The sequence below is a fragment of the Salvelinus namaycush genome, chromosome 15, assembly GCF_016432855.1.
Source record: "Salvelinus namaycush isolate Seneca chromosome 15, SaNama_1.0, whole genome shotgun sequence".
Taxonomy (NCBI): Eukaryota; Metazoa; Chordata; class Actinopteri; order Salmoniformes; family Salmonidae; genus Salvelinus; species Salvelinus namaycush.
In genome coordinates, this window is record NC_052321.1 from 17,806,733 (window position 1) to 17,831,119 (window position 24,387).

The window sequence follows — 24,387 nt, forward strand, 5'->3', positions numbered from 1 at the left end:
TGATTTATATATTATTAAAGAGTTTATAAATTGGCACTTGGACACTTGCTTTTGAGCAAATAGAATGTTATTTTTCTGATCTCTTAAAAGACACTGAGGCATTTTTTAAATGAAATGTAAGAATGGCTCTAGGAGTCATTGCTTTACAAGGTATCTCATGTTGCCAGTAGAAACTTGTGCGTATATATTCTCTAGAGTCAAAGGTAGACATCAGGTCTGCTTCCTCTGGCACTATCTGACACTATAGATTTCCTTGTTGTCAGAACTGAAAGTCTGTGTGGAATGTATGGTTGGGTGGGCAGGGCTGGGGGGCTTAGTGCTGTGGTAGAACGTTAGTTTTAATCACCTAGCAACAGCCAACTTTCTGGAGTATCTGCGTAGCTCAGCCCAGAGATTTTAGGCTTTGAAACAGAATAAAACAAAGGACTCATTCAGGGCTTCTACCAGCTAGCGCCATTTGGAAAGTGTGTTTGTATTGCTGATAGGTTTGATTGTCATAACTGGTCAGTTGATTGCACAGCTCTCAATAATGTGGTCAGACATACAGTGAGCTCTAAAAGTATTGGGACAGTGACACATTTGTTGTTTTGGCTCTGTACTCCAGCACTTTGGTTTTGAAACGATATAATGACTATGAGGTTAAAGTGCACACTTAACTTTAATTTGGGGGTATTTTCATCCATATTGAGTGAACCGTTTAGAAATTACAGCACTTTGTACATAGTCCCCCCATTTTAGGGGACCAAAAGTGTTGGGACAAATTCACTTGTGTATTAAAGTAGTCAAGTTTAGTATTTGGTCCCGTATTCCTCGCACGCAATGATAATGATTACATCAAGCTTGTGAATCTACAAAGTTGTTGGATGCATTTGCTGTTTGTTTTGGTTGTGTTTCAGATTATTTTGTGCCCAATATAACTGAATGGTAAATAATGAATTGTCATTTTGGAGATACTTTAAGAATATAATGTTTCTAAACACTTCTACATTAAATGTGGATGATACCATGATTACTGATAATCCTGAATGAATTGTGAATAATGATGAGTGGGACAGTTACAGATGCACAAATCATACCCCCCCCCCTCCAAAAAATGCTAACCTCCCCTGATATTGTAATGGTGAGAGGTTAGCGTGTCTTGGGGTATGATATTATCATGGTAGCATCCACATTTTAATGTAGAAGTGTTTAGAAACATATTCTTATTTACAATAAGTGACAATACAAAATGACACCGTACATTATTTATCATTCATTTCTATTGGGCACAAAATAATCTGAAACGCAACCAAAATAAACAGCAAATGGTTTTGGTCCCCTAAAATGGTAGGACTATGTACAAAAAGTGCTGTAATTTCTAAACGGTTCACCTGATATGGACAAAAATACATTCAAATTAAAGTAGTCAGTCTGCACTTTAACCTCATAGCCATTGTATAATTCCAAATCCAAAGTGCTGGAGTACAGAGCTGAAACAACAACAAAAAGTGTCACTGTCCCAATACTATTGAAGCTCACTGTATCTCAGGGCTGTGTACTTTCTGTTCCCTCCTTGATTCCCCTTTCTTTGTTGATATCGTCATCTGTGGCTTCAATTTTGCCAAAGAATACCAATGATACTTGTCTTGTAGAAGTTATTATTAACACTTTACTGACTCAAATGCCCTCTGACAGTTTTCAGTGTCGCTTTCTGGAGATATTTTCTCCAGTTTCATTGCTGTACACTCCTTCATTCCATCAATAAGCACACCACACTACATGAACTCCTGTGATGTTGATGCCAGTTTTAAAGGACTGTATCAGGTGTCAACAGCAAGATGCACTTGCTGTTTCTTGTTTTGTTCTAATCATTCATCATAATTGTGAGCAGAATTGTTGTGCAATTATACATTAAATAAAAATGTCATGTTACATGTACATATCTAAGACTTGATGATCTAGAGATGACCACTCCATCTTGTATTTTGCACTAGTGTAGTACCATTGGGACCCTTTAACCTTATCCTGAGAAGCTACACATTAAGCCACCTTTTTTACTAAGGGGGTTGCTCTCATTCTGTTAGATTGTATAAATTATATCCTGTCCAGAAGGAAAGGAGACTGAAAATGCAATAAAATAAAGGGACTACAGTCCACCACAAGTGCTTCTCCTTTTCAACAGTTTGTGTAGCTGTATATGAAATTGTAAAAGGAATTTCCCTCAGTGCCACAAAGCCTTTTGGGATATATGGTTTCATACCACAAAGTACAGTGCTTGTTTACACCCATTGGGCTCAGTTAAATCTGTCTCTTTGAGCTTTTGATTGCTATGACATGAAGTGCTGCTGCTATTCTGCTTTGTGAAAGTTGTATTTCTTACATTTCTCCATCAAAGCTCCAGTTAAACAGTTTAATTGAGAAATAGATGTCATATTTGAGTCAAATGTTGTATACCTAGCTCATATCCCTTTAAAGTCATCAGTCACCATGGTTTGTTTTTTGGGTTGGTTGGCTCTTGCACCCTAAACAAAGTAATGTTAAGTTCCACATCCTTCAGCATCTGTTATTTATGATGTTTTCCAGAATGAATTTCTTGGAAAGGTTATACATTTTGTGCATAATTTAGAAAATGTGATAAAGAGATTTGTAATCAATTATGTTGTACTGTCATCTTTATTATCTTTATTCCAAAGCCACTTGTTTGATATAAGCCTAATATTGTAGCACTCAACAGAATCATGTTTTACAAGTACTTTTATTTATACTGTATATCCTGACCTCTCAAAAAGGGAAATGAAAGAAAAACAGGAACCATGTATTTTCTGGTAGACAGTAAATGTCATACCTAGTTTCATATCAATTTCTGGGGACTTAGAGGAAGGCTATTGTAACGACAAATCACTTGTAGAAGACGAGCCGCTTTACTCTGTTTGCGTAAGTTGTTTTTGTATGTTAAATGTATGTTTAAAATGATATGCATGACCAATAACATTTTAGGTCTGGATTTCAGCAGTACATCAGGAACATCCATGCCAGAGATGTCCTCTCCTTACAATACATTACATGATAGCGATGTTCCCAACATAAGGGTAAGAATTGCTTGTCAGACTTTTCAGTAGATTCCCATCTATGTTGATACAACTGAAGTCTGTTCAAACTTCTGTTCACAGTTATATTGATCACATGGCTGTGTTCATGTTCTCAGGGCTCCAAACGGCTTGTGTCAATTGCTGTGGCAGTGGGATGTTTGACTGCATTCGGGGCACTGCTCACCTTTTCTATGTATGAGAAGAGCACAGAAAAGCATTTCCAAAACTACAAGATCTTCCAGGAAACAAACACTGATCAAAATAACATTTCTGAAGAGCAAAGCCGGTGAGGGTCGTATACATAGTATACGTTTTTACTTTAATACATCGAATTGACAATATAAAACAGTCAAATTAAGTTTTGGCAAGGGAAGTGGATGTGTTATCTCCAGTTTGTAATCCTCCTCAAAGACTAGAAATTTAACAGGTCCTGTTGTGAATTCCTCAGTATAATCCTCGTAGAGAGCATTCCCCTGTATATGAAATATGACGACAATGCAACCTTTGGGACCCCAGTGGACAAGGCCTGGAGAGATCTCCTGTCCATGGCAACCTACCAAGTCGATGTGGCTTCCTTCTACTGGACTCTTACCGGTGATGACATCAATATCAACTCTTCCACTGACTTGCCTGTGAGTTTAAAAAAATACATTTGAAATACGTTTGACAACCGCTGTCAACTAGTCATCCCTGTGAATTTGCCTGCACTTTATCTACTGTTATCAACAGGGAAAGAACATACTGGAGCAGTTTGGAGCTTTACCTTCCAGAAATGTGTCAGTGAGAGTTGTGACAAGTATTCCCTCTGTGCTGACAAACTCCACAGATCTTCATGTTCTGAGACAGAAAGGTCTGAAATATTAGGAAGGTGTTCTTAATGTTTCGTACACAGTATATTATCCTACTGTATGTTTTATCCTCTAATCACCTCTCATTGGTTATCTGTACTGTAGGAGTCCAAGTAAGAAAGGTGCCCTTTGGGCGTTTGACTGGGGGTGTACTCCACAGTAAGTTCTGGATTGTTGATAGGAAACACATTTTCCTGGGAAGTGCCAACATGGATTGGAGGTCTCTTACACAGGTAAATGTCTAGTGATGATATAATAGAACTACCTTAAATAATCTCACTCGTTTTGCTCCTACATGACGGGTAACAATGCACTATCACCTTAGGTAAAGGAACTGGGAGTGGTGATCTATAACTGCTCCAGTCTGGCTGAGGACCTCCATAAGATCTTTGAGTCATACTGGGTGATGGGTCATCGCAACAGCTCCATCCCAAACCCTTGGCCCTCCAAGTATGACACTGCCATCAACAAAGAGCACCCCCTGCTGCTGAAGACTGATAATGTTTCAAGCAAAATCTACATCACAGTGAGTCCTTTCTGTTTCACTTCCCATTCACTGCTTTCAGAGTGCCTCGGACCATAAAACTATTAGCATCTGATTAAAACCTGAGAGAATTAAAAAGTGTGTCTATTGTCATAACACATTGACTGGATATTTTTTTCTCATCTAATGACCATCTCATCACAGTTCTACTCATTACAGCCCTTGCTTCCTTGCAATGTGATGTCTATACTCTGTCTCTCCCAGGCCTCTCCTCCCTCTTTCTGCCCCGCCTCTCGGACGCAGGACCTTGATTCTATCCTCTCAGTGATCTCAGGGGCACAGCACTACATTGATGTGGCAGTCATGGAGTATTTCCCCACCACACGCTTCACACACCCTCAAAGGTGAACATACTGTCCTACCAGACTCATAGCCTTTTTCAATCCACCATTGAGTTTTACTTACTTTGACTTCTTGTAATATTGAAAGATTAATTGAGTATACACTACCGGTCAAAAGTTTTAGAACACCTACTCATTCAAGGGTTTTTCTATATTTTTACTATTTTCTACGTTGTAGAATAATAGTGAAGACATAAAAACTATGAAATAACACATATGGAATCATGTATTAACCAAAGAAGTGTTAAACAAATACAAATTTATTTTATATTTGAGTTTTTTCAAATAGCCACCCTTTGCATAGATGATAGCTTTGCACACTCTTGGCATTATCTTAACTAGCTTCATGAGGTAGTCACCTGGAATGCATTTCTTAAAAGTTAATTTGTGGAATTTCTTTCCTTCGTGCATTTGAGCCAATCGGTTGTGTTGTGACAAGGTAGTGGGGTATACAGAAGATAGCCCTATTTGGTAAAAGAAAATGTCCATATTATGGCAAGAACAGCTAAAATAAGCAAAGAGAAACGACAGTCCGTCATTAGTCAGTCAATACGGAAAATTTCAAGAACTTTGAAAGTTTCTTCAAGTGCAGTTGCAAAACCCATCAAGCGCTATGATGAAACTGGCTCTCATGAGGACCGCCACAGGAAAGGAAGACCCAGAGTTACCTCTGCTACAGAGGATAAGGTCATTAGAGTTACCAGCCTCAGAAATTGCAGCCCAAGTAACAGACACATCTCAACATCAACTGTTCAGAGGAGACTGCATGAATCAGGCCTTCATGGTCAAATTGCTGCAAAGAAACCACTACTAATGGACACCAATAAGAAGAAGAGACTTGATTGGACCAAGAAATACAAGCAATGGACATTAGACCGGTGGAAATTTGTCCTTTGGTCTGGAGTCCAAATTGGAGATTTTTGGTTCCAACCGCCATGTCTTTGTGAGATGCGGTGTGGGTTAACGGATGATCTCTGCATGTGTATTTCCCACTGTAAAGCATGGAGGAGGAGGTGTTATGGTGTGGGGGTGCTTTGTTGGTGACACTGTCTCTTGATTTATTTAGAATTCAAGGCACACTTAACCAGCATGGCTTCCACAGCATTCTGCAGCGATACACCATCTCATCTGGTTTGGGCTTAGTGGGACTATCATTTGTTTTTCAACAGGACAATGACCCAACACACATCCAGGCTGTGTAAGGGCTATTTGACCAAGAAAGAAAGTGATGCAGTGCTGCATCAGATGACCTGGCCTCCACAATCACCCGACCTCAACCAAATTGAGATGGTTTGGGATGAGTCGGGCTGCAGAGTGAAGTTAAAGCAGCCAACAATATCTGAGAACTCCTTCAATACTGTTGGAAAAGCATTCCAGGTGAAGCTGGTTGAGAGAATGCCAGAGTGTGCAAAGCTGTCATCAAGGCAAAGGGTGGCTATTTGAAAAATCTCAAATCTCAAATATTTTGGGATTTGTTGAAACCTCTTTTGCTTTCTACATGATTCCATATGTGCTATTTCATAGTTTTGATATCTTCACTATTATTCTACAAAGTAGAAAATAGTAAAAATAAAGAAGAACCCTTGAATGAGTAGGTGTTCTCAAACGTTTGACCGGTAGTGTACCTCTTTAACTTATCCTTTAGGTACTGGCCAGCCATTGATGATGCATTAAAGAGGGCTGCTTTTGAGCGGAATGTTAAGGTCCGTCTGCTGGTGAGCTGTGGACGGGATTCTGATCCAGCCATGCTGCCTTTCCTTCAGTCTCTAGCCTCCCTGAATTACCCTGCCCAGCGCATCAGCATTCAAGTGGTAGGAAGACACATATAGCCCACTGGTATTATTATTCAACCAATGTGATGGTCTTCTTTTCTGTACTGTAATGCCAGATTGTCCTCTTTTTCAGAAACTGTCCATTGTGCCAGTAGGGAACCAGTCAGAGATACCCCACTCTAGAGTAAACCATAATAAATACATGGTGACTGATAAAATGGCATATATTGGTAAGGGATAGACAGCCGTATCAACAGAAAATAGTTGAATATTATAATACTTTGATGTGAACAGACACAGTTGTCTACATGAAAGCATTACAGGTAATGAATAACTTGAATTCCCAATCCTTCTGCCCCTCAGGGACATCTAACTGGTCAGCTGACTACTTCAACACCACAGCTGGAGTGGGGCTGGTGGTTTCCCAGCACGCACCACACTGGGCCTGGACGACCCAGGCTCTGCAGGGGCAGCTCAGAGCAGTATTTGAAAGGGACTGGCAGTCTCAGTTTACTGTACGTCTCGCTGACTTGGGTCATCACCCTGACTGTGCCCTCTCAAAAGGATAGGCGCTCTACTTACCATCCGTACACTTAGTTATAACAATGTTTACTTTAGAAAAGTCCCCAAAGTATTCAGTTATGGCAGTTATGGCTTAGGGAGATAACAGTAAGCCTGTTGGACTGCTTTTTTGTTGTTGTCTTTGGTTGTTTCTATGAGGGACGTTGCAACTGAACACTCATCATTTGCTTCATTATTTGTTTAAAATGTAATTTTGAATGTTTAATATTTCACTGTCTATTAGGGTACGTTGGGGGAAATGTACCTTAATACCTTTTGCAAGCAAATAAATACAATTCCATGATATATACTTGATTGGTCATTATTTTTGCAACAAAAATGCTTTATTATACAAGATAATTCATTTAAAATAAAAGCAGCAAAAGACAGGTCTCGGTCTCGTCTATTCAAGTGTTTGTTTGATTTTCTCTACATTAGATGGCAGTAATGTAAATATTCAGTGTGGATACTGTAACGTTAGGACATCATCGTAAGACATTGGATTAAAGACAGACCCGACGAGGAAGTTTCCTTGATCGGAAATGGCTGCGAGTAGTGTGGACGAAATGGAGGAAATTGAGAAAAAGCTGGAATGCGAACAATATGGGTAACAGTTCTGATGGTGTGGAGAGGGAGGATGAGGGTCAAGGACCGGAATGGTCAGTAGTGGAAAGACATAGGAAGAAGAGAGGTCATGAAACAGAAAGAAGTGGGGTGTCTAGTAAAGAACGCATTAAGAGGGCCAAGGTAGGAAGCAAGAGTAATGATGTGTGGAGGGGAAAGTGGTGATAGTGTTTGATGAGACCGCAGGGCCTCACTTATCTGACTAACTAATGCTGTAGAGAAAAGTGAAATTAGCTTGATTTATTTGAAATGTTAGATTGTTAATATTGTGTGGTAGCCAGGCTCAAGATTCTGGAAATGGAAAAGCTTAATGGGAAGAAGATTAAAAGCCATGTCCCTGGTGCTTATGCTAGATTGAGGGGTCATCACTGGGGTCCCGATATCTATGTTCACAGATGATGTTAAAGATAATGTGAAGGAAGGCAGAGTGATTGAGGCCAAAAGGTTGATCAGTAGGAAAGAGGGTCAAAGTGAAAGCTTATCAGAGATGCTGAGGTTTGAGAAAGTTGCTGGGAAAGTACAGATAGGATTCCTCAGTTTCAATGTTAGGGGATATGTCACTTATGCACTGCAGTGTTTTTAATGCCAAAAAAATGGGACATGTAGCTGCTCAGTGTAAAGGAAAGAAAATATGTGCCAAGTGTGGAGGGGCTCATGATTACAGTGAATGTGGAAGCAATGTGAAGGTTAAGTGCAGTAATTGTGAGGGAGAATACAGTGCAGCATTTGGTGGATGCTAGGTACAGAGAGAGGCTCAAACATATAAGATCAGTTATGATATATCATTTGCAGAGGCCGTAAAACAGATTGGTAGAACTATGGTGCGGCCTGATGGAGCTTACATGGATGCACCTGTAGTAAGTGGACCTACTGTCGGAGTGATGGATCTGACATGGATGCACCTGTAGTAAGTGGACCTACTGTCAGACTGATGGATCTGACATGGATGTACCTGTAGTAAGTGGACCTACTGTCAGACTGATGGATCTGAAGTTTGGGATTTATTTGGTTTAGAATTTTATTGTCATGGTAGTTCAGAATTGGGTAGATCATGATTGATCTTACATTCCAGCACAGTAGGTGGCGGCATGCACTTTAAACGTTTATTTGCAGACTGCCATGATATCATAGAAGAATAAGAACTGGAAGAAGAATATTCTGTGTTTACTTTGAGTGATGTTAGGATGTATAAGTTATCCTGTACAAGCTTTTATGCCGAATACATTGTTCTTACAGGTGTCAAGATTATGGGCATGTGACAGCAGTGTGTAGGAGGGAGGTTCCTAGGTGTGAGAAGTGTGCAGAAGGGCATGAGACAAAGAAATGTGTAGCATTGAGGAAAGTAGAGGTTAATTGTAGGGGTGCACATGGGGCTAGGGATCAGAAATGTCCGGTGGGAGAGAGTCAGGTTGAGTTTTCCAAGGTTAGTGTATGCAGAAGTTGTCATATGCTTAGACAGTGAAGAAAGTAGAGGAAGATGTGTCAAGGGGGAGGGATCCTTAGGGAGTGGTGTCAGTAGTAGATCTGCACCAGTACAGAGAGATAGCCCAACAAGGTATGCATGTTTCAGTAAGATTGGATTTTTTGCATTTATAGCAATGGTTATCAACTCTACTGCAGGGATGGAACGTTGGCCTAAAGTAGAACTAAATACATTTAAATAGTGGAGTAGGGTGGTGTTTTTTTGTGTGCGTGTTTTTTTTGTGTGACTGCAGTATTTAGAGTATGTGTTAATTTATTTTTTCAAGGTAAGTATAAGGGAGTTATACTCCAGTCTAGTAGGTGGCGGTAATGCAACATTTATTGGATGCCAACCGCCGTAAAACCTCATCGAAGAAGAAGTGCGTACTTTGCAAGTTGAAAGGTCACGGGGCGGTGTTTCATGTTGTACTAGCTACGTGTGCTTCTGACGGGCTAGCCAGCAAGCTGAAGCTAAATAATTGCAGTGAACATCATGGTACTACTTGAAAATGACTCGGTAAGTTAGAAAACCCCATCGACTATTGTAGTATATCTTAGAAATTGACATTATGAGAGGACTGGTTTAATTAGCTAGGTATTGTGCATTGGCATCAATCACTGCTGCCTGTTCGCTAACCAAACCCAGTAACGTTAGCTAGATAGCGAGGCACATTCGGCTAGCATTTGCTAACTAACGTTATTCGTTTGAATTGCTTCTGTGGTCCGTGTGATAAAAATAAATACATCTATAAATATGCCAACGCATTTATTTAGAAGTAACTAACACGATAAAAAACAATCTAGGTCGTATAGCTAACATTATCTATGAACTACACAAACGGAGACATGTTGGCTAGCTTGCTCATTAGCCAGATGGCTACCACATTTTATCCTTTTATCTACAAACCTCAATCGGATTATTTTCCTTCTAGTTTTTGACGGAGCTGACACGGCTGTTCCAGAAATGCAGGACATCAGGCAGTGTTGCCATCACGTTAAAGAAATGTAAGTTCTCACATTTTGACAACTTACTTATTTGATGGCTACTGGGTGTTCTCTCCTTAACTAAATTATTCCAGGATATGTTAATCGGTTTATGTACTGTTTTTAGATTTCTGATTACCTGTAATGCAGGGGTCTCCAACCCTGTTCCTGGAGAGTTAACCTCCTGTAGGTGTTCACTCCAACCCCAGTTGTAACTAACCTGATTCAGGTTATCAACCAGCTAATTATTAGAATTAGATGTGCTAGATTAGGGTTGGAGGAAAAAATCTACAGGATTGTACCTCTCCAGGAACAGTGTTGGAGAGCCCGGCTGTAATGTGTTGTCATTAACCTTACAGATGATGGGAGAACCAAACCAGTCCCAAGGAAAGGTCACCCAGTGAATTATGAACCAGCAGACAACAAGTGTCTACTCAGAGCGTCAGATGGCAAGAAGAAAATCAGCACAGTGGTAAATCTACAGCATCATGTGGCAATGAAGTCGTTGATGATGAAGAGGTTTTCTGCATTATAATACAACTATTTCCTAGTCATGCAATTAGTCCATCTGTACTTGGTAATCAAAGGTTGTCCATTGCTCTAACGTTTTAGTCATTTAACAGATGCTCTTATCCTGAGCGACTTAGTTAGTGCGTTCATCTTCAGATAGCTAGGTGGGACAACCACATCACAGGCATAGACAATGTACATTTTTCCTCAGAGTAGCTATCTATGTTGAAATAAATCCATAAAGGAATTAACTGAAACATTATGTTGATATGCTATACTCTGCAGACAGTAGTGCTAATCAGGGGTTTCCTTGTATCTCCAGGTTAGTAGCAAAGAAGTAATCAAGTTCCAGATGGTAGGTACTCAGACATTGAAGTTTGGTTTTTCTAACAAATTAGTCACTGGAGCACTGAATGCACATTGTATTGTTTGTTTAGATGTATAATGTTAAAAGGTATTATGCAAATCATTTAAATACTCTCTTGACTTGAGAAATGTCTCTAAAAGTCTGCTCTCCCTCTTCTCAACATGCCAGGCATACTCTAACCTCCTGAGAGCTCACATGGACGGGCTCAAGAAGAAAGACAAGAAAAGCAAAAGCAAGAAAAACAAAGCCACCCAATGAGCAACAGACTCTTTCATAACATACTGGGGGAACCCAGACTGGCCTGTACCACCTCCAAGGAGCTCTAACTATCACCTCTACCTCCATCCTTCCTGCTCTGATATGTTCCCTGAGGCCCACCATCCTCCACCTGGGGACAGCTTTGACATCATGCCATTGTTTACACAGCAATGTCTCATCCCTGGCCAGTGAATGGCATCAGTCTATATAGGGAGGAAGGGTGAGCTGAGGATGTTTAACAGTCAGAGGATACTACAAGTGAGCTGCCTTTTGATTCACCCCCCCCCCCCCCCCCCCCATCTATGGTGTGGATCAAAGTTACACAGAGCTGCATTCATTTATGGAGTCACTGAAAGGATGGAACATGTTGATGAAATGCCTTTCAAATCGTTTTAATTTGAACTACTAGGCCCTGTCTCTATTTATGTTTGAATTATCCCTCAGTTTGGTTTGCTTGTCAATTTGATTACATTTTCACTAAAGTTCTGATTTACTTTCCAATTGGACCTTGTCTTAACCATTTGTGGATAGATTATTACTGTGAGTGACGATGCCATATACATTTGTTATGGTTGGGGCCGAATGCTTTTTCTTGCTATTCAAATTAATATTATTTTTATGATGGAAAGTGAGATCCTGAGTTTTCTTTGGTATTTCTTAAGACAAAATTATTAAATGGTTGAGTTCCTTATTGGTCCAATGAAATTTTTCAAGTCATGTGTCTGTCCACTAAATTAAGTTGGTAAATTCATAGTTGTAAGGCAAGCTGTAGAGGAAGGGTCCCAAAGTTAGCTGACACAAGGCTGCTTTGGTATTTATAAGTATGTGCAGTTTCCTGTGTTTCATCATCTAATTTGTGGGATGAATGTGTCATGATGGAATATTGAGTGAGGGGAAAGTATTTTGAAACTTAATGATTTAGTATATTTACTGGCAGCTGAAAGGCATATTTGATTTATGGATACAGAGAGAACCATGTACATTTGTTTTTAACCTCATCAAACACTATCACCACCTTACTGGGTGTACACCTAACCATGGAAATGCTCTGTAAGGATTATAATTACTTTCCAGTGAATGTGACAGACAAAAGCAGAGCTGCTGCTTTGACATAATTCATCTGCCATTTATGTCACTGTATCAGAATTTCATTGATGAGGAATACAGCTGATGTTATTATAAATTGATCTGTTTTTTTCAAAATAAATTACAATATGGCAGTGGTTTGTTGATCTAAAGACTGAAATAGATTTGAAATAAAATAACAAGGAATGAACAGTTTAACTTTACATTGTAGGCTGATAACATGAGCAAAGTAGAAAATGGTCACTATAAGTAATAAATACACTATATACACAGCTAAGCAACCATCTCTTGAGTTGAGGGCAGCCAGGTCTCTTATAAGGCTGTGTTCCTCTCCTTGGGGGAGGCTCCCACCTGGTGATGTCTGTTCCTCTCCTCCTGGTAGCCTTGGTTCATAAGCCTGGTTAGGTACAGGAATAGGGTCTGGTTCAGAAACACAAAACAGAATTATGAGGACACCTGTAATAATGTTTGTAATTTGTGTGTCTAATGTAAACTCAGTGAAACATCCATTTTTCAGGACCCTGTCTTTCAAAGATAATTTGTAAAAATCAAAATAAATTCACACATCTTCATTGTAAAAATGAAGTTACACCAGGAACGCACAATCCCTCCATCAGTGCTCAGACTGTCTGCAATAGGCTGAGAGAGGCTGGACTGAAGGCTTGTAGGCCTGTTGTAAGGCAGGTCCTCACCAGACATCACTGGCAACAACGTCGCCTATTGGCACAAACCAACCGTCGCTGGACCAGACAGGACTGGCAAAAAGTGCTCTTCACTGACGAGTCGCAGTTTTGTCTCACCAGGGGTGATGGTCGGATTCGGGTTCATCATCGAAGGAATGAGCGCTACCCCGAGGCCTTTACTCTGGAGCGGGATCGACTTGGAGGTGGAGGGTTCGTCGTGGTCTGGGGCGGTGTGTCACAGCATCATCGGACTGAGCTTGTTGTCATTGCAGGCAATCTCAACGCTGTGCGTTACAGGGAAGACATCCTCTTCCTTCATGCGTGATTTTTTGCAAGACAGGAATGTCAGTGTTCTGCCATGGCCAGCGAAGAGCCTGGATCTCAATTCCATTGAGCACGTCTGGGACCTGTTGGATTGGAGGGTGAGGGCTAGGGCCATTTCCCCCAGAAATGTCTGGGAACTTGCAGGTGCCTTGGTGGAAGAGTGGGGTAACATCTCACAGCAAGAACTGGCAAATCTGGTGCAGTCCATGAGGAGGAGATGCACTGCAGTACTTAATGCAGCTGGTGGCCACACCAGAAACTGACTGTTACTTTTGATTTTGACCCCCCCCTTTGTTCAGGGACACATTTTTCCATTTCTGTTAGTCACATGTCTGTGGAACTTGTTCAGTTTATGTGTCAGTTGTTGAATCTTGTTATGTTCATACAAATATTTACACGTTACGTTTGCTGAAAACAAACGCAGTTGACAGCTAGAGGACGTTTCTTTTTTTGATGAGTTTAGTACCAGCTTAGGGTTAGCACTACTGGTCTAAGTAGGCTACATCACTAGGGTTAGGGTAGGCACTACAGCTGTAAATACAATGTATTACTAGTCTAGTGTTTGGTTGGCACTACAGCTGTAAGTACAATGTATTAACAGTCTAGGTTAAGAGGAGTGCAGGGATGCATTATACTAGGAAATAAGTAGAGCCTGGAATGTTTCTGGTCAGGAAATACTGCTCACTCCACATAAATGATAAGTAGGGCCAGTAGTTTATCCTCGGCACAGGAGCTGATCCCAGGAATAAGGTTGGAGTTGTAAGGGTAGTTCTCCATGAATCCACTAGAGGTCAATACGGACAGTTTCATTGGAACGTTAATGGTAAACTACAGAGCTTCCACTCATTTCATCTAATTTACACTAAACAAAAATATAAAAGCAACATGTAAAGTGTTTGTCCCATGTTTCATGAGCTGAAATAAAAAAAATCCCAGACATCTTCTACACGCACAAAAAGCTTATTTCTCTCAAATGTTGTGCGCAAATTTGTTTACATCCCTGTTAGTGAGCGTTTCTCCTTTGCCAAGATAATCCATCCACCTGACAGGTGTGGCATATCAAAAAGCTGATTAGACAGCATGATCATTGCACCTTGTGCTGGTGACAATGAAAGGCCTCTTTAAAATGTGCAGTTTTGTAACACAACACAATGACAAAGTTGTCTCAAGTTTTGAGGGGGCGTGCAATTGGTGAGGAATATTTATGTCTGTAATAAAGCCATTTTGTGGGGGAAAACTCATTCTGGGGCGGCAGGGTAGCCTAGTGGTTAGAGCGTTGGACTAGTAACTGCAAGGTTGCAAGTTCAAATTCCCGAGCTGACAAGGTACAAATCTGTTGTTCTGCCCCTGAACAAAGGCAGTTAACCCACTGTTCCTAGGCCGTCATTGTAAATAAGAATTTGTTCTTAACTGACTTGCCTAGTTAAATAAAGGTTAAAATAAAAAAATCTAAATCTGATTGGCTGGGCCTGGCTGCCCAGTGGGTAGGACTATGCCAACCCATGGTTACACCCCTTTAGAGTCATGTGAAATCCATAGATTAGGGCCTAATTTCTTTATTTAAATTTACTGTTTTCCTTAAAATCTTTGAAATTGTGGCATTTTGCATTTATATTTTTATTCAGTATATTTAACTTGGATAGTGCACTCAGTAAAACTTGCCCTGATTTACCAGAGTCCTGTGGTGCATAAAACCAATTTTTAAAAACACAGTGACTGTCTAAAACACACTATTTACATCATACACACTAACACACAGTTAAATCTATGTGAGCGCAGATTTACATTTTACTGAAACTGATATTTCAATTGATGAGTGTAGTAATACTTTGCAAATTATGTCAAGTAGGGTTACCACACATGACGCTAACATGTAAAAGATCTTGTAGTAGCCATGATGTGACAGAGCCATGCCATTCTCAATATGGTCATTTCTGGATCATTTTAATTTTCATGTCAGTCACCTCTCTCTTCCACTGGTGACCATTTCCATCTTGACATGTGTCATTGGATGTGGAAAACTCTGGCACTGCAGAAAGCCAAGGGACCTCTTGGACAAGAATTGGTTTCAGATGTGATTCTCATGATTGACACCCACGTATTTAATCAAAGTGGTCGCCGAAAAAGATTGAATTGTGTACCTTCCACGCCTCCTCAAGCTCAGGGGTCCATCTCTCTTTGAGAATGGGTTGAACAGCACAGATGAATTCTGCTCCTACATACTGGAAATAAATCACATCAGAACAGGAAATTATCTATATCAATATCTATAGAAATGCAAACTGTAACTTTGCTTAACATGCATTGTCAGTGTGTGTCTTACGCTGTAGTATTTGGGTGGGGCGTTGTAGCGGTAGTGGCTCCACCCCAGCTCCACAGCCAGAACCTCCAGTCTCTCCAGCTGTTCCAGTCTGGCCACACTCTTCTCAATAAAGGACATCACTCTGAGAGAAAAGGAAGACAGGCCTGGTTATGAAAGACAGCCTGACTGACAAGCATACAGGCATACCTTGGACCATCACTGATCATACAGCAGACACCTATATGGTCCAATTTATTTTGTCATCTTTTATCCTCTCTTTCAATAATTGTTCTACAACATTGAACGCTGAACATGGTTTAATTGTTGCCTACAGGCCTGTATTTTACGTTAAAGAGCATGTGACAAATAACATTTGATTTGATTTAGGGAGTTTTATGCAGAACGATAAATACGCACAAAAGGTTAAATGGGTGCGCTCCCTCTTAGCCTGGGGCTAAGGTGAGGACCTTTGTACTAATGTCCGTGTGAGGGCCACTTGGCCCCCTCCTGGGAGGATGAGTGCAGAGGCTGTGTGGACATGTTGTGTACATATCCCTGTCTTTCTCTTGTAATGCCACTGCAGCCTCCATACCTTAGATTTTTTATCAAATCTCAATCACGTAGAAGCATTTTTTGGAACAATGTTTTTGAGTTCAGAAGACACAGAGTTCACAAGACACATAACTCTGTGGCCTTTTGCAAAACAGTAAATTTGTTTTTAAAATGTAGTTGCTTTCTCAGAACATAAATACATTCATCAAAACTATATCCAATACAAGTCAACAGTAGCTATATTAGCATTTTTGCGCTTCATATTCAAATCATCTATAAGTAACATCATTGAGTTACACAATGCATTTTTAGATACTTTAGGATGATTTGGACATGAAGTGTGAAAATGCTAATATAGGTACCATTGACCTGCATTGGATTTGTTGCACAAATGCTAAAAAGTTTGATTTTGAAACAGTGGCAAGATAAACAAAACCAAAGCATGGGTTGCTGTCATACCTTGTACATAAACTGCTTACAGGGTAAGGAAACCAATATGTAATTTTGCAATTTGGGTGAACTATCCTTTTAACATCAAAAGGGGGTTCTTAAAAAATCCCTGAACAGCAGGAACAGCACCATCTAGTGGTCAAATATCAGGATGTAGGATGGGACACAACAAATTCAATAACTAATTTCTCTGAACAGTGGATTTATTTTTTAAACAAATTCGTTAAGAATAGATTACATAGGATGAAGAAACAATACTTCGAGCCGCAGCTCCATACTACTTGTCAGACATAGAGACCTGATACTGTATACTCAATGTTGGGGTGGGATTGGCCAATTTGGGTGCAATTAATTAGCATAATTTCTCAGAGATCAATAAAGTTGCAGGAATGCTAATCTTATCTGTTTCTAACTACAGGAAGTATTTCAGAACAATCTGAGATGGTGGGTGTTATGGCTTGCTGAAATGACATGTAACGACCCTAGATATTTCCTTATACTGTACATGGTTTGACACCGATGGGGTGATTTAGAATTATGTACAGTAGTATTTATTGATTGCCAGAAACAGAGAACACAGTTGCACACATTTGTCTTCTGATGAAAACAATGTGTTATATTTTGTGAACAGAATTTTGTATTCACTGATGACAGTTGTATTTAAAGTTTTGCAAAAGCAAGTCACGTACTAAGGTAAGAAAAATATCAGAGGTTCTGTAAATGTATTTGAGCATTTTATCATTTCTGTTCTGCTGTAGGTACGTTTCAACACAGATCCCAAAATTGCTTGTACGCGATTGAGTAAAACTGTAAGTGGAGACCTCAGGCTTAATTAGGTTTATTGGCCTTTCATGGTGAGATAAACAAAGAGGCTCAGCATACCCAGTGACACAACAGAATGGAGTAAACACACCATTGGAGAACTGCATATGGAGGATAAGAGTGTTCTTCACTGGCAGCAATATGTGATAATAGCCAGCCAGAGATTGGATATGACAGCTCTTCAGTCTCAGCTAGAAAAAAGCTCTCTTAACATTAACACTATTGTGATTATGGGATGTTCATTGTAGTTTGTTCTCATGTTACTGTCGTTTTTACATCTCATATAGGGACACAAACAGTGTTGACAGATCTTTGAAATAGGAAACTTAAATTGTACAGTATGTCATAAATTCCTTTGTTTCAATAAAATCAGTGATGCTCCATTGTGAGATTTTGACATTTGAAATGTAATAATACCACAATGGCTGTAGTGTATGGAACTTGAGAGTTGTGCACTGTAGAGACTTCAACAGAGTGCTGAATGGAGAGCTGGATGAAAGAGGAATCTCACATTGATATCAATGCAAAATTGACAGAAAAATAATCCGTGTACTGTGGCGACCGACCGTAGGCCGTGTGCCCTCAGCTCCCGGCTGGTCCGTAACCTGTCAAGGTCCTCCACGTCTCGGAACAGGAAGAATACATCTTTGCATTCTGGATGGGTCTCAAACAACCTGTTACCAAGACAACAGACATTCGTGAGCCTCCAAGAGCCAGCTTCATAAAGCCTGCCTTAAACCAAACTGACATATTCATTCACTCACAAAAAACATCCCTCTGTCCTCCAAGTTCTCCTACTGACTACATAACAGAGTTCAAGCAAGGCTGTAAATAAGGTATTGAAAGTAATTATTTATGTTTTTTTTATAATGCAAGTGTTGAATCATCTGTTGATATTGTGATTTGGTTAAGCCTTGCCTGTCTCTATCCTTGTAAATATCTGTCTTCAAGGTGGCATTACAAGTCATCCCATCTGAGCCATGCAGTGATTTTAAGAACTTCTCCATTAGATCTGATGGTACCACTGAGTCCCTTATAGTTCTCAGTCCTGGCTGCGCTCTCATCATCAGTCCTTCTCTGCTGGGCTCCAGGCCTACTACGGGCTGCAATCACACACAGCATCAAGCCACTCATTGTCAGGGGTGAGCAGTATAGCCTTCTCTCCTTCTCCCCTTACAGAGCTGTAATGAGTTCCCCTGCCTTCTCAGACCCAGTCATATCAGAGTCAAATGGTACATAAGTTCCAAAAGCCCACAATAAGCTTAGATACAGTGCAGGCACAGAATTTGTGTGTGTGTTTGTGTTTGTGCGTGTGCATAGGTATGTATGTGTATGTGTGCCCCATCCCTCCTCACAGCCTCTACCTCAATCACCTGCAGCTCCAGTTTACCAAGATATTTCATTAATGCTGCAGTCCTATCAGGTAGCTATTCCAGCAGAGGTGTCTATCTTAAAATAGTAATGTAATCACTAAACCCAATGCCCTGCTTTGGGTTCCATAATGCATACATCACTATATACGGTACATACCATTAAAGCTCTGTAGAATCTATAGGATCCATGCATGAATATCTTGGCTTTATATTGCTAATTATCTCCTCCCCTTCCCATGTTTGTGTTTTCCCCCATCTCTCTGGTCCATCATGTTATGAAGTGGGGTATAAGAGCTTTGCACATACACTTAAATTTCCACCTCTTACTGCCTCTGTGTGAGAGAGAAAATAACCTTGTCATATTCACACTCACAGTTGTATCACAGCCAATTGTCACTGTCATAAACACAATGCCCATGAAAGACAGATGAATGAATAGGAGCAGAGAAGAGGTGTGTGAGAGGTGATTTCAAAATGGGTCTCTGAATGGTTGCTATGTTTTCCTAGCATTAAGAATAAATAATTTTCTGAATTTTGGCTGATGATACAAGAGACATGCTTCAGGGGACTTAAATTGACACATTCATTATACGGAATTATGTCAAAATTACTAGAACCTTAAATTAATATAATTAACGACAGAGAAGAAAAGTAATAACGCAAAAGAAAATAAACAAAAACATCTTCATATTCTAGACATATGCTGCACTGAATGTAGACCTCAATACATGATATTATAATTCTGTTACTAGGTGAGATGGATATCAAGTAGATTTCTAGATGAACCCTATTGTTGTAGGACCCAGAATATTCTTCACCGTGAATGTCGTTCTTAATTTATAGGCACAATGTAATTCATACCACACCTCATTGATGTAAGGGTAATTACCCTTGTCTCTGTTGCTCCCACACAGCTACAGAAAACAATAGGTAAAGAGCTTCACACCTTAAACTACAGTATATTCAAATCAAATGTTCTTCGTCACATGCCTTGTAAACAAATGGTGTAGACTAACTTACTTACTTACGGGCCAATCCCAACCATGCAGAGAGAAAGTAAATAGAGAAATAATAGAAAACTAATAACACGTAATAATAAATACACAATGAGTAATGATAACTCGGATATATACACGGTGTACCAGTACTGAGTCGATGTGCAGGATTATCAGGTAATTGATGTAGATATGTACGTATATGTCACGCCCTGGCCTTAGTTATCTTAGTTTTCTTTATTATTTTAGTTAGGTCAGGGTGTGACATGGGGGATGTTTGTGTGTTTTTGTCTAGTCGAGGGTGTTTGTAGTGTCTAGGGGGTTTTGGTAGAGTTTATGGGGTTGTGTTCAGTGTAGGTGTCTAGGTATGTCTATGGTTGCCTGAGTGGTTCTCAATCAGAGACAGCTGTTCATCGTTGTCTCTGATTGGGAGCCATATTTAAGGCAGCCATAGGCATTAGACAGGTTGTGGGTAATTGTCTATGTCTAAACGTTTAAAAAAAAAAATCCACTTCCATATTACCTAGGTGTTGGTGCTGTACTGGAACACAAGGCTACACAAATCTAAATTGAATCCATTTGAAATTCAGGCTGTAACAACAAAATGTGGAATAAGTGAAAGGTTGTGAGTACTTTCTGAAGGCACTATATTGCCCTGATTGGGATTTGAGCATCTTCTGTGCTGTGCCTGGTGGTCTCTCTCTCTCTCCATCAACAGCCATAATGTCAGACTACATCAGCACCAAACTAGGACTGCATAAACTATTCATTGTTTTTTTCTCTCTGCAAACTATTACATTTCAAAGGGTGGCTATTGGGCTTGTTGATATGTATTTTCTTTGCTGCAAGTGTCTTCGTTTGTCAATAGATAGGAAGGGAAGGGGCCTGTGCTGTATATTTATCATGTAATATTGAGACATGATGTAAGATGATGGGAGGGAGGGAGGGAGGCAACACCCTCCAACCCCTTCATGAAAGTCTTCAAGCCACAAGGCAGAGGGATGTGGCAGCGGTTAAAGAATAGGACTACGTACTGTACAGTTGCTTGCTGTGAGCAGAGATTAGGCACCATGTCACATTCAATCATTGAGCCCCAAGAGCCCTCTCGGTTGTGGACTAAATGTCTCTCCCTAAAAATGTCTTGAGAGCTTTTTGTATAAGGCAGCACAAGGAGGGCCAACATTTTATTAGGATGATGGGGGTCAGTTCTCATTTAATTGTTATATTGTGTATAATAATGTGTTGATCCTACAATTTTATCCTGTTTCCACAGTCATATGTATTGCAGGTATAATTACCAAAAATACAAACTACTGTGTAATAACAGTTTGAATAATGTGAAGTTGTTGGTTCATTTTTTGGTTTATAGTTGTGTCATTAATTATTATAAGTCAGTCATCAACTGTCTTTGATCTACGCAACTCATTCAATCATATCTGGAATTGAATAGCTAATAAATTGTTATTTTAAGTTGAGAGCAATAGTGTTGAAGATAATGTTTTGCCTTTCTATGAGAGGTACCATAAATATTTATGAAAATATTCAGTCTAATAAAGCAAACATGTCTATCTTGCTTACAAATAACTAAAACAAAAAGAATCAGAACATCTCACCTGACAAACATAATAATTCCAACTTTTGCAATGTCCTCCTGGATAACTTTCCACGTCTCTTTGATCATCTCAATCTGCTCCTTGCTGAGATGCGCAACAGCATCCTCCGTCTTAGACTCTCCAGCTGTTTTCGGTGCCAGCCCTGATATTGCGCAGCCCATTGTTCTTGCTACAGCAAAATTTACTAAAAAGTAGTTAAAACACACGGAAAGAAACGTCTGCGCACCTGGGATATAGTTCAGGTATACGCCTCTTGCGCGTATGGTTGTACACGTAGTCTACAGCATCCAGGCTTGAATGGGATTCGGTGACATCCAGAGCGCCCCGAGCGCGTCATAAGAGTTACTCTTCTGTAACCTTGAGGGGCGGGGAACCATTTCTTTCCTAGAACAATGGCTAAAAGCGCAATGCTGCCCAGGCCTACTGTGGTAGGCTATGCATATAGATCTAACCTATTTTCCATGTAGGTGAATGACCATTAAAACAATGTGGAGAGATATGATTAATCAATGGCATCAAAATGAAATTATATAATGTGTATATCATATTTGTCACAATGTCCAATAAATAGACTACAACCTTGTGTTTGCACCAACTGGGAGTCTTTAAATCCTCAGGGCAGCCAGGGACTTGCTATTATAACATTCAATTCAACCAACCAAGGGATTGATGATTGGTTGACTCGATCAGGTAGTTGAATCGATCATCACCTAGGTGTAGGTGCTGTGCTGGAACACAAGGCTACACACCCTGTGGGTCTCCTGGACCAGGGTTGAAGATCACTGCATTAAGTCAGTAGTCCTGTAATAAACTATTGGGTTTGATATATCCTGTTTATAAATCTCTTCTGAGAGCAGCATTAGTTGTTCCGTTGTCATGTATTACTGCTCAAACATCAGGAACAGCATAAGCTACCAAGTCTGTTAAACTTTTACTGTTGGTCACTATCAGATAATGGATCCTCTGTAAACATCTCTGCCTGAATTTCCCCCCTAATATGGTTATACATTATTTCCGTCATTCAGTTATGACCTAAAAAGGGTTTTGCAAAGGGATGTTAGGATATTGTAATAGCAAGACCCAGTCATTCAGAATAACTTAACTCAGCGAGACATGGAAATCCATTTTTCATATTTGATTATTTTTCCACAAAAAAACACAAAAAATGATGTACTGTAATTTCAATAGGTCAGATTTTATTGAGCATATATGCCATTTCAAGTATGAAATTATTCTGTGCAGTTTCTGGAATGGTCTAGGAAGACGAGGATAATTTTATAAATAACAAGGAACTAGATCAGAAAACAACTCCAGTGATGTATGGAAACAATCATAGTATTGAGTAGTAGCTAAATGTGGCGCATCTGGCTGAATAGTAGACAGCACAGACCATACATTTCCCATTTTTAAACAACTGAAGGAAAAACACTTTGACCAAAGGTCAAATAGGGTTGAGTGAATCCTAATGGCTGTAAATCTGCAATAAATAACTTAAAAATGGTGGCCCAGCCTTCCAAATTGACATATTAAGTCGCACATCTCTTTTCACTATTTCCTTCCTTATGACCCTCACAATTGATTCAAATAGAGGATGACCATTGCATTGTTACACAGGGGGGGGTAAAAAAAATGTGTAATCTGGACAGATCTACTTCAATATGCTGACGTTTTTTTTCTCAAAACCATTTTCCTTATATACATAGTCATTCTCCTTATGTAAACACATTTCATGATGGTGTAAGAACAAGACACATTTACAACTATTTATACATTTTACAAAGTCACAACATTTTCCCATGGGGTGCTCTTGATTGTTCAATATCCCTAGTAGGCAACACCAGAAGTGAGAAAAGAGTGATGTGAGATAAGGTGATAATACAGACAAAAGGTTGAAAATGAACATGAAAATGGTACTCCTAACACAGTAGCAGTAGTTACTGCCTAATAGACAGTATTTATAGTCATATTTCTCAACGTCAATTGCATATATAGGTAAGAAAAGGCTTATTTCATTATTTACAGAAAGCGATCAAATAGGCAGGGCATTTACAGTGTTTGATCCCAAGTACTGGAATTTTGCTCGTAGGTTTTTTACCAGACTACTCTCAATCTTTTTGCCTGAAGTCAGTGCAGACCTCTTGGCACAGTACTGGTAGTCGAGGCTTTTCGAGATTTTAAGTTTGGTCTTTCCTTTAGCTCCTTGTTCCTCCACTCTCGCCTTCCCTCCAGTCTCCTCTGGCCCATCGCCACCAACCCGCTCCACTATAATAACCTTGTGCTCGTTGGGCAGGGTAGCCTGACCAGCTATGTAACAGCTCCTCATTGTCTCCTGAAGGTTCTGCAGCTCCTGTAGAGGCAGTGTTCCTAGCAAGTGATCAAAAGAGTGCCACCTGCAAAGTGGTGGCTGGGGCTGAGCCTCTCCCACAGAACTCCCACCCTGGTGGTCCATGGATGGCATAGTCTCAAGTGAGTCTGTTAGTCCACTGTTAGTGTTTGTGGAGCAGTTGCAGCTGGATGAGTAGCCATTGGGGCTCCATGAGGTACTGAAGCCCTCAGTGCAACTCTGCATCCTCTCTGGGACGGAGCAGCTATGGCTGACAGGTGATGGGTGGGAGGAACCAGGGTCCAGCCTGTGGTTAGTGTATTTGGAGCGCAGCTCCTGGACATCTGGCCAGTGGAAACTCTGTGTCTGCACTGGGCTGTGAGGACTGTTGGGACAGGGGGACGTGACCTGTGAGCTAGCCCCAGAGTTGAGACTTGGGACTGGGCTTGGGGTCCTCTGCTCATGCACGACCACCTGCTCATTGGATTTGAGTGACAGTGTCAGGTTAGGCCTACCTGCATACACA

At 40.2% G+C, this 24,387-nt stretch overlaps 4 protein-coding genes across 8 annotated transcripts in view; 2 read left to right on the forward strand and 2 right to left on the reverse strand.

Moving 5' to 3' along the window:
• The first annotated feature begins 2,841 nt into the window (after nt 1-2,841).
• On the forward strand, nt 2,842-7,440 carry LOC120059854 (5'-3' exonuclease PLD4-like). Of its 2 annotated transcripts, none has more exons than XM_039008905.1 (11): nt 2,842-2,913; nt 2,993-3,068; nt 3,185-3,354; nt 3,517-3,700; nt 3,798-3,918; nt 4,022-4,149; nt 4,242-4,442; nt 4,665-4,804; nt 6,447-6,612; nt 6,707-6,803; nt 6,937-7,440. In XM_039008905.1, exons 2-11 carry the CDS (start codon nt 3,009-3,011, stop codon nt 7,140-7,142), a joined length of 1,473 nt encoding a protein of 490 aa, XP_038864833.1. In that variant the 5' UTR covers nt 2,842-2,913; nt 2,993-3,008; the 3' UTR covers nt 7,143-7,440. The 2 variants fall into 2 exon arrangements, with proteins under 2 accessions (XP_038864833.1, XP_038864832.1); XM_039008904.1 differs by having other exon boundaries at nt 2,844-2,913; nt 2,990-3,068.
• Nucleotides 7,441-9,626: 2,186 nt separating this feature from the next.
• LOC120060249 (signal recognition particle 14 kDa protein-like) lies at nt 9,627-12,564 on the forward strand. The gene is made up of 5 exons (XM_039009419.1): nt 9,627-9,736; nt 10,152-10,224; nt 10,563-10,675; nt 11,036-11,068; nt 11,249-12,564. The coding sequence occupies exons 1-5, from the start codon at nt 9,713-9,715 to the stop codon at nt 11,336-11,338; spliced, it is 333 nt and encodes a 110-aa protein (XP_038865347.1). The 5' UTR covers nt 9,627-9,712; the 3' UTR covers nt 11,339-12,564.
• Nucleotides 12,565-12,728: 164 nt separating this feature from the next.
• LOC120060248 (neuroglobin-like) lies at nt 12,729-21,699 on the reverse strand. Its single transcript, XM_039009418.1, has 5 exons — nt 21,539-21,699; nt 18,124-18,231; nt 15,755-15,875; nt 15,573-15,653; nt 12,729-12,844 (listed from the first exon to the last, which is right to left on the reverse strand). Exons 1-5 carry the CDS (start codon nt 21,697-21,699, stop codon nt 12,737-12,739), a joined length of 579 nt encoding a protein of 192 aa, XP_038865346.1. The 3' UTR covers nt 12,729-12,736.
• A 1,008-nt stretch (nt 21,700-22,707) lies between these two features.
• Nucleotides 22,708-24,387, reverse strand: part of LOC120060250 (pleckstrin homology domain-containing family G member 3-like) — a 64,266-nt gene continuing 62,586 nt past the window's right edge. For all 4 annotated transcript variants that reach the window (XM_039009423.1, XM_039009422.1, XM_039009420.1 and 1 more), the window contains one exon: nt 22,708-24,376. In XM_039009423.1, the coding sequence (XP_038865351.1) occupies nt 23,568-24,376 (809 nt within the window). In that variant the 3' untranslated portion in view covers nt 22,708-23,567. The remainder of the gene's footprint in view (nt 24,377-24,387) is intronic.

Excerpts from the sequence above, each read along its gene's own strand:
- LOC120060249 (XM_039009419.1), top strand. The coding sequence starts at position 9,713 with ATGGTACTACTTGAAAATGACTCG. Across the intron at positions 9,737-10,151 it reads TACTACTTGAAAATGACTCG|TTTTTGACGGAGCTGACACG; the intron begins GTAAGTTAGAAA and ends TTTTCCTTCTAG. Across the intron at positions 11,069-11,248 it reads AAGTAATCAAGTTCCAGATG|GCATACTCTAACCTCCTGAG; the intron begins GTAGGTACTCAG and ends TCAACATGCCAG.
- LOC120059854 (XM_039008905.1), top strand. The coding sequence starts at position 3,009 with ATGCCAGAGATGTCCTCTCCTTACAATACATTACATGATAGCGATGTT. Across the intron at positions 3,355-3,516 it reads ATTTCTGAAGAGCAAAGCCG|TATAATCCTCGTAGAGAGCA; the intron begins GTGAGGGTCGTA and ends TGAATTCCTCAG. Across the intron at positions 6,613-6,706 it reads AGCGCATCAGCATTCAAGTG|AAACTGTCCATTGTGCCAGT; the intron begins GTAGGAAGACAC and ends CCTCTTTTTCAG.
- LOC120060248 (XM_039009418.1), bottom strand. The coding sequence starts at position 21,699 with ATGGGCTGCGCAATATCAGGGCTGGCACCGAAAACAGCTGGAGAGTCT. Across the intron at positions 15,654-15,754 it reads CCCCACCCAAATACTACAGC|TATGTAGGAGCAGAATTCAT; the intron begins GTAAGACACACA and ends ATTTATTTCCAG. Across the intron at positions 12,845-15,572 it reads AGCTTGAGGAGGCGTGGAAG|ACCCTATTCCTGTACCTAAC; the intron begins GTACACAATTCA and ends TTTCTGAACCAG.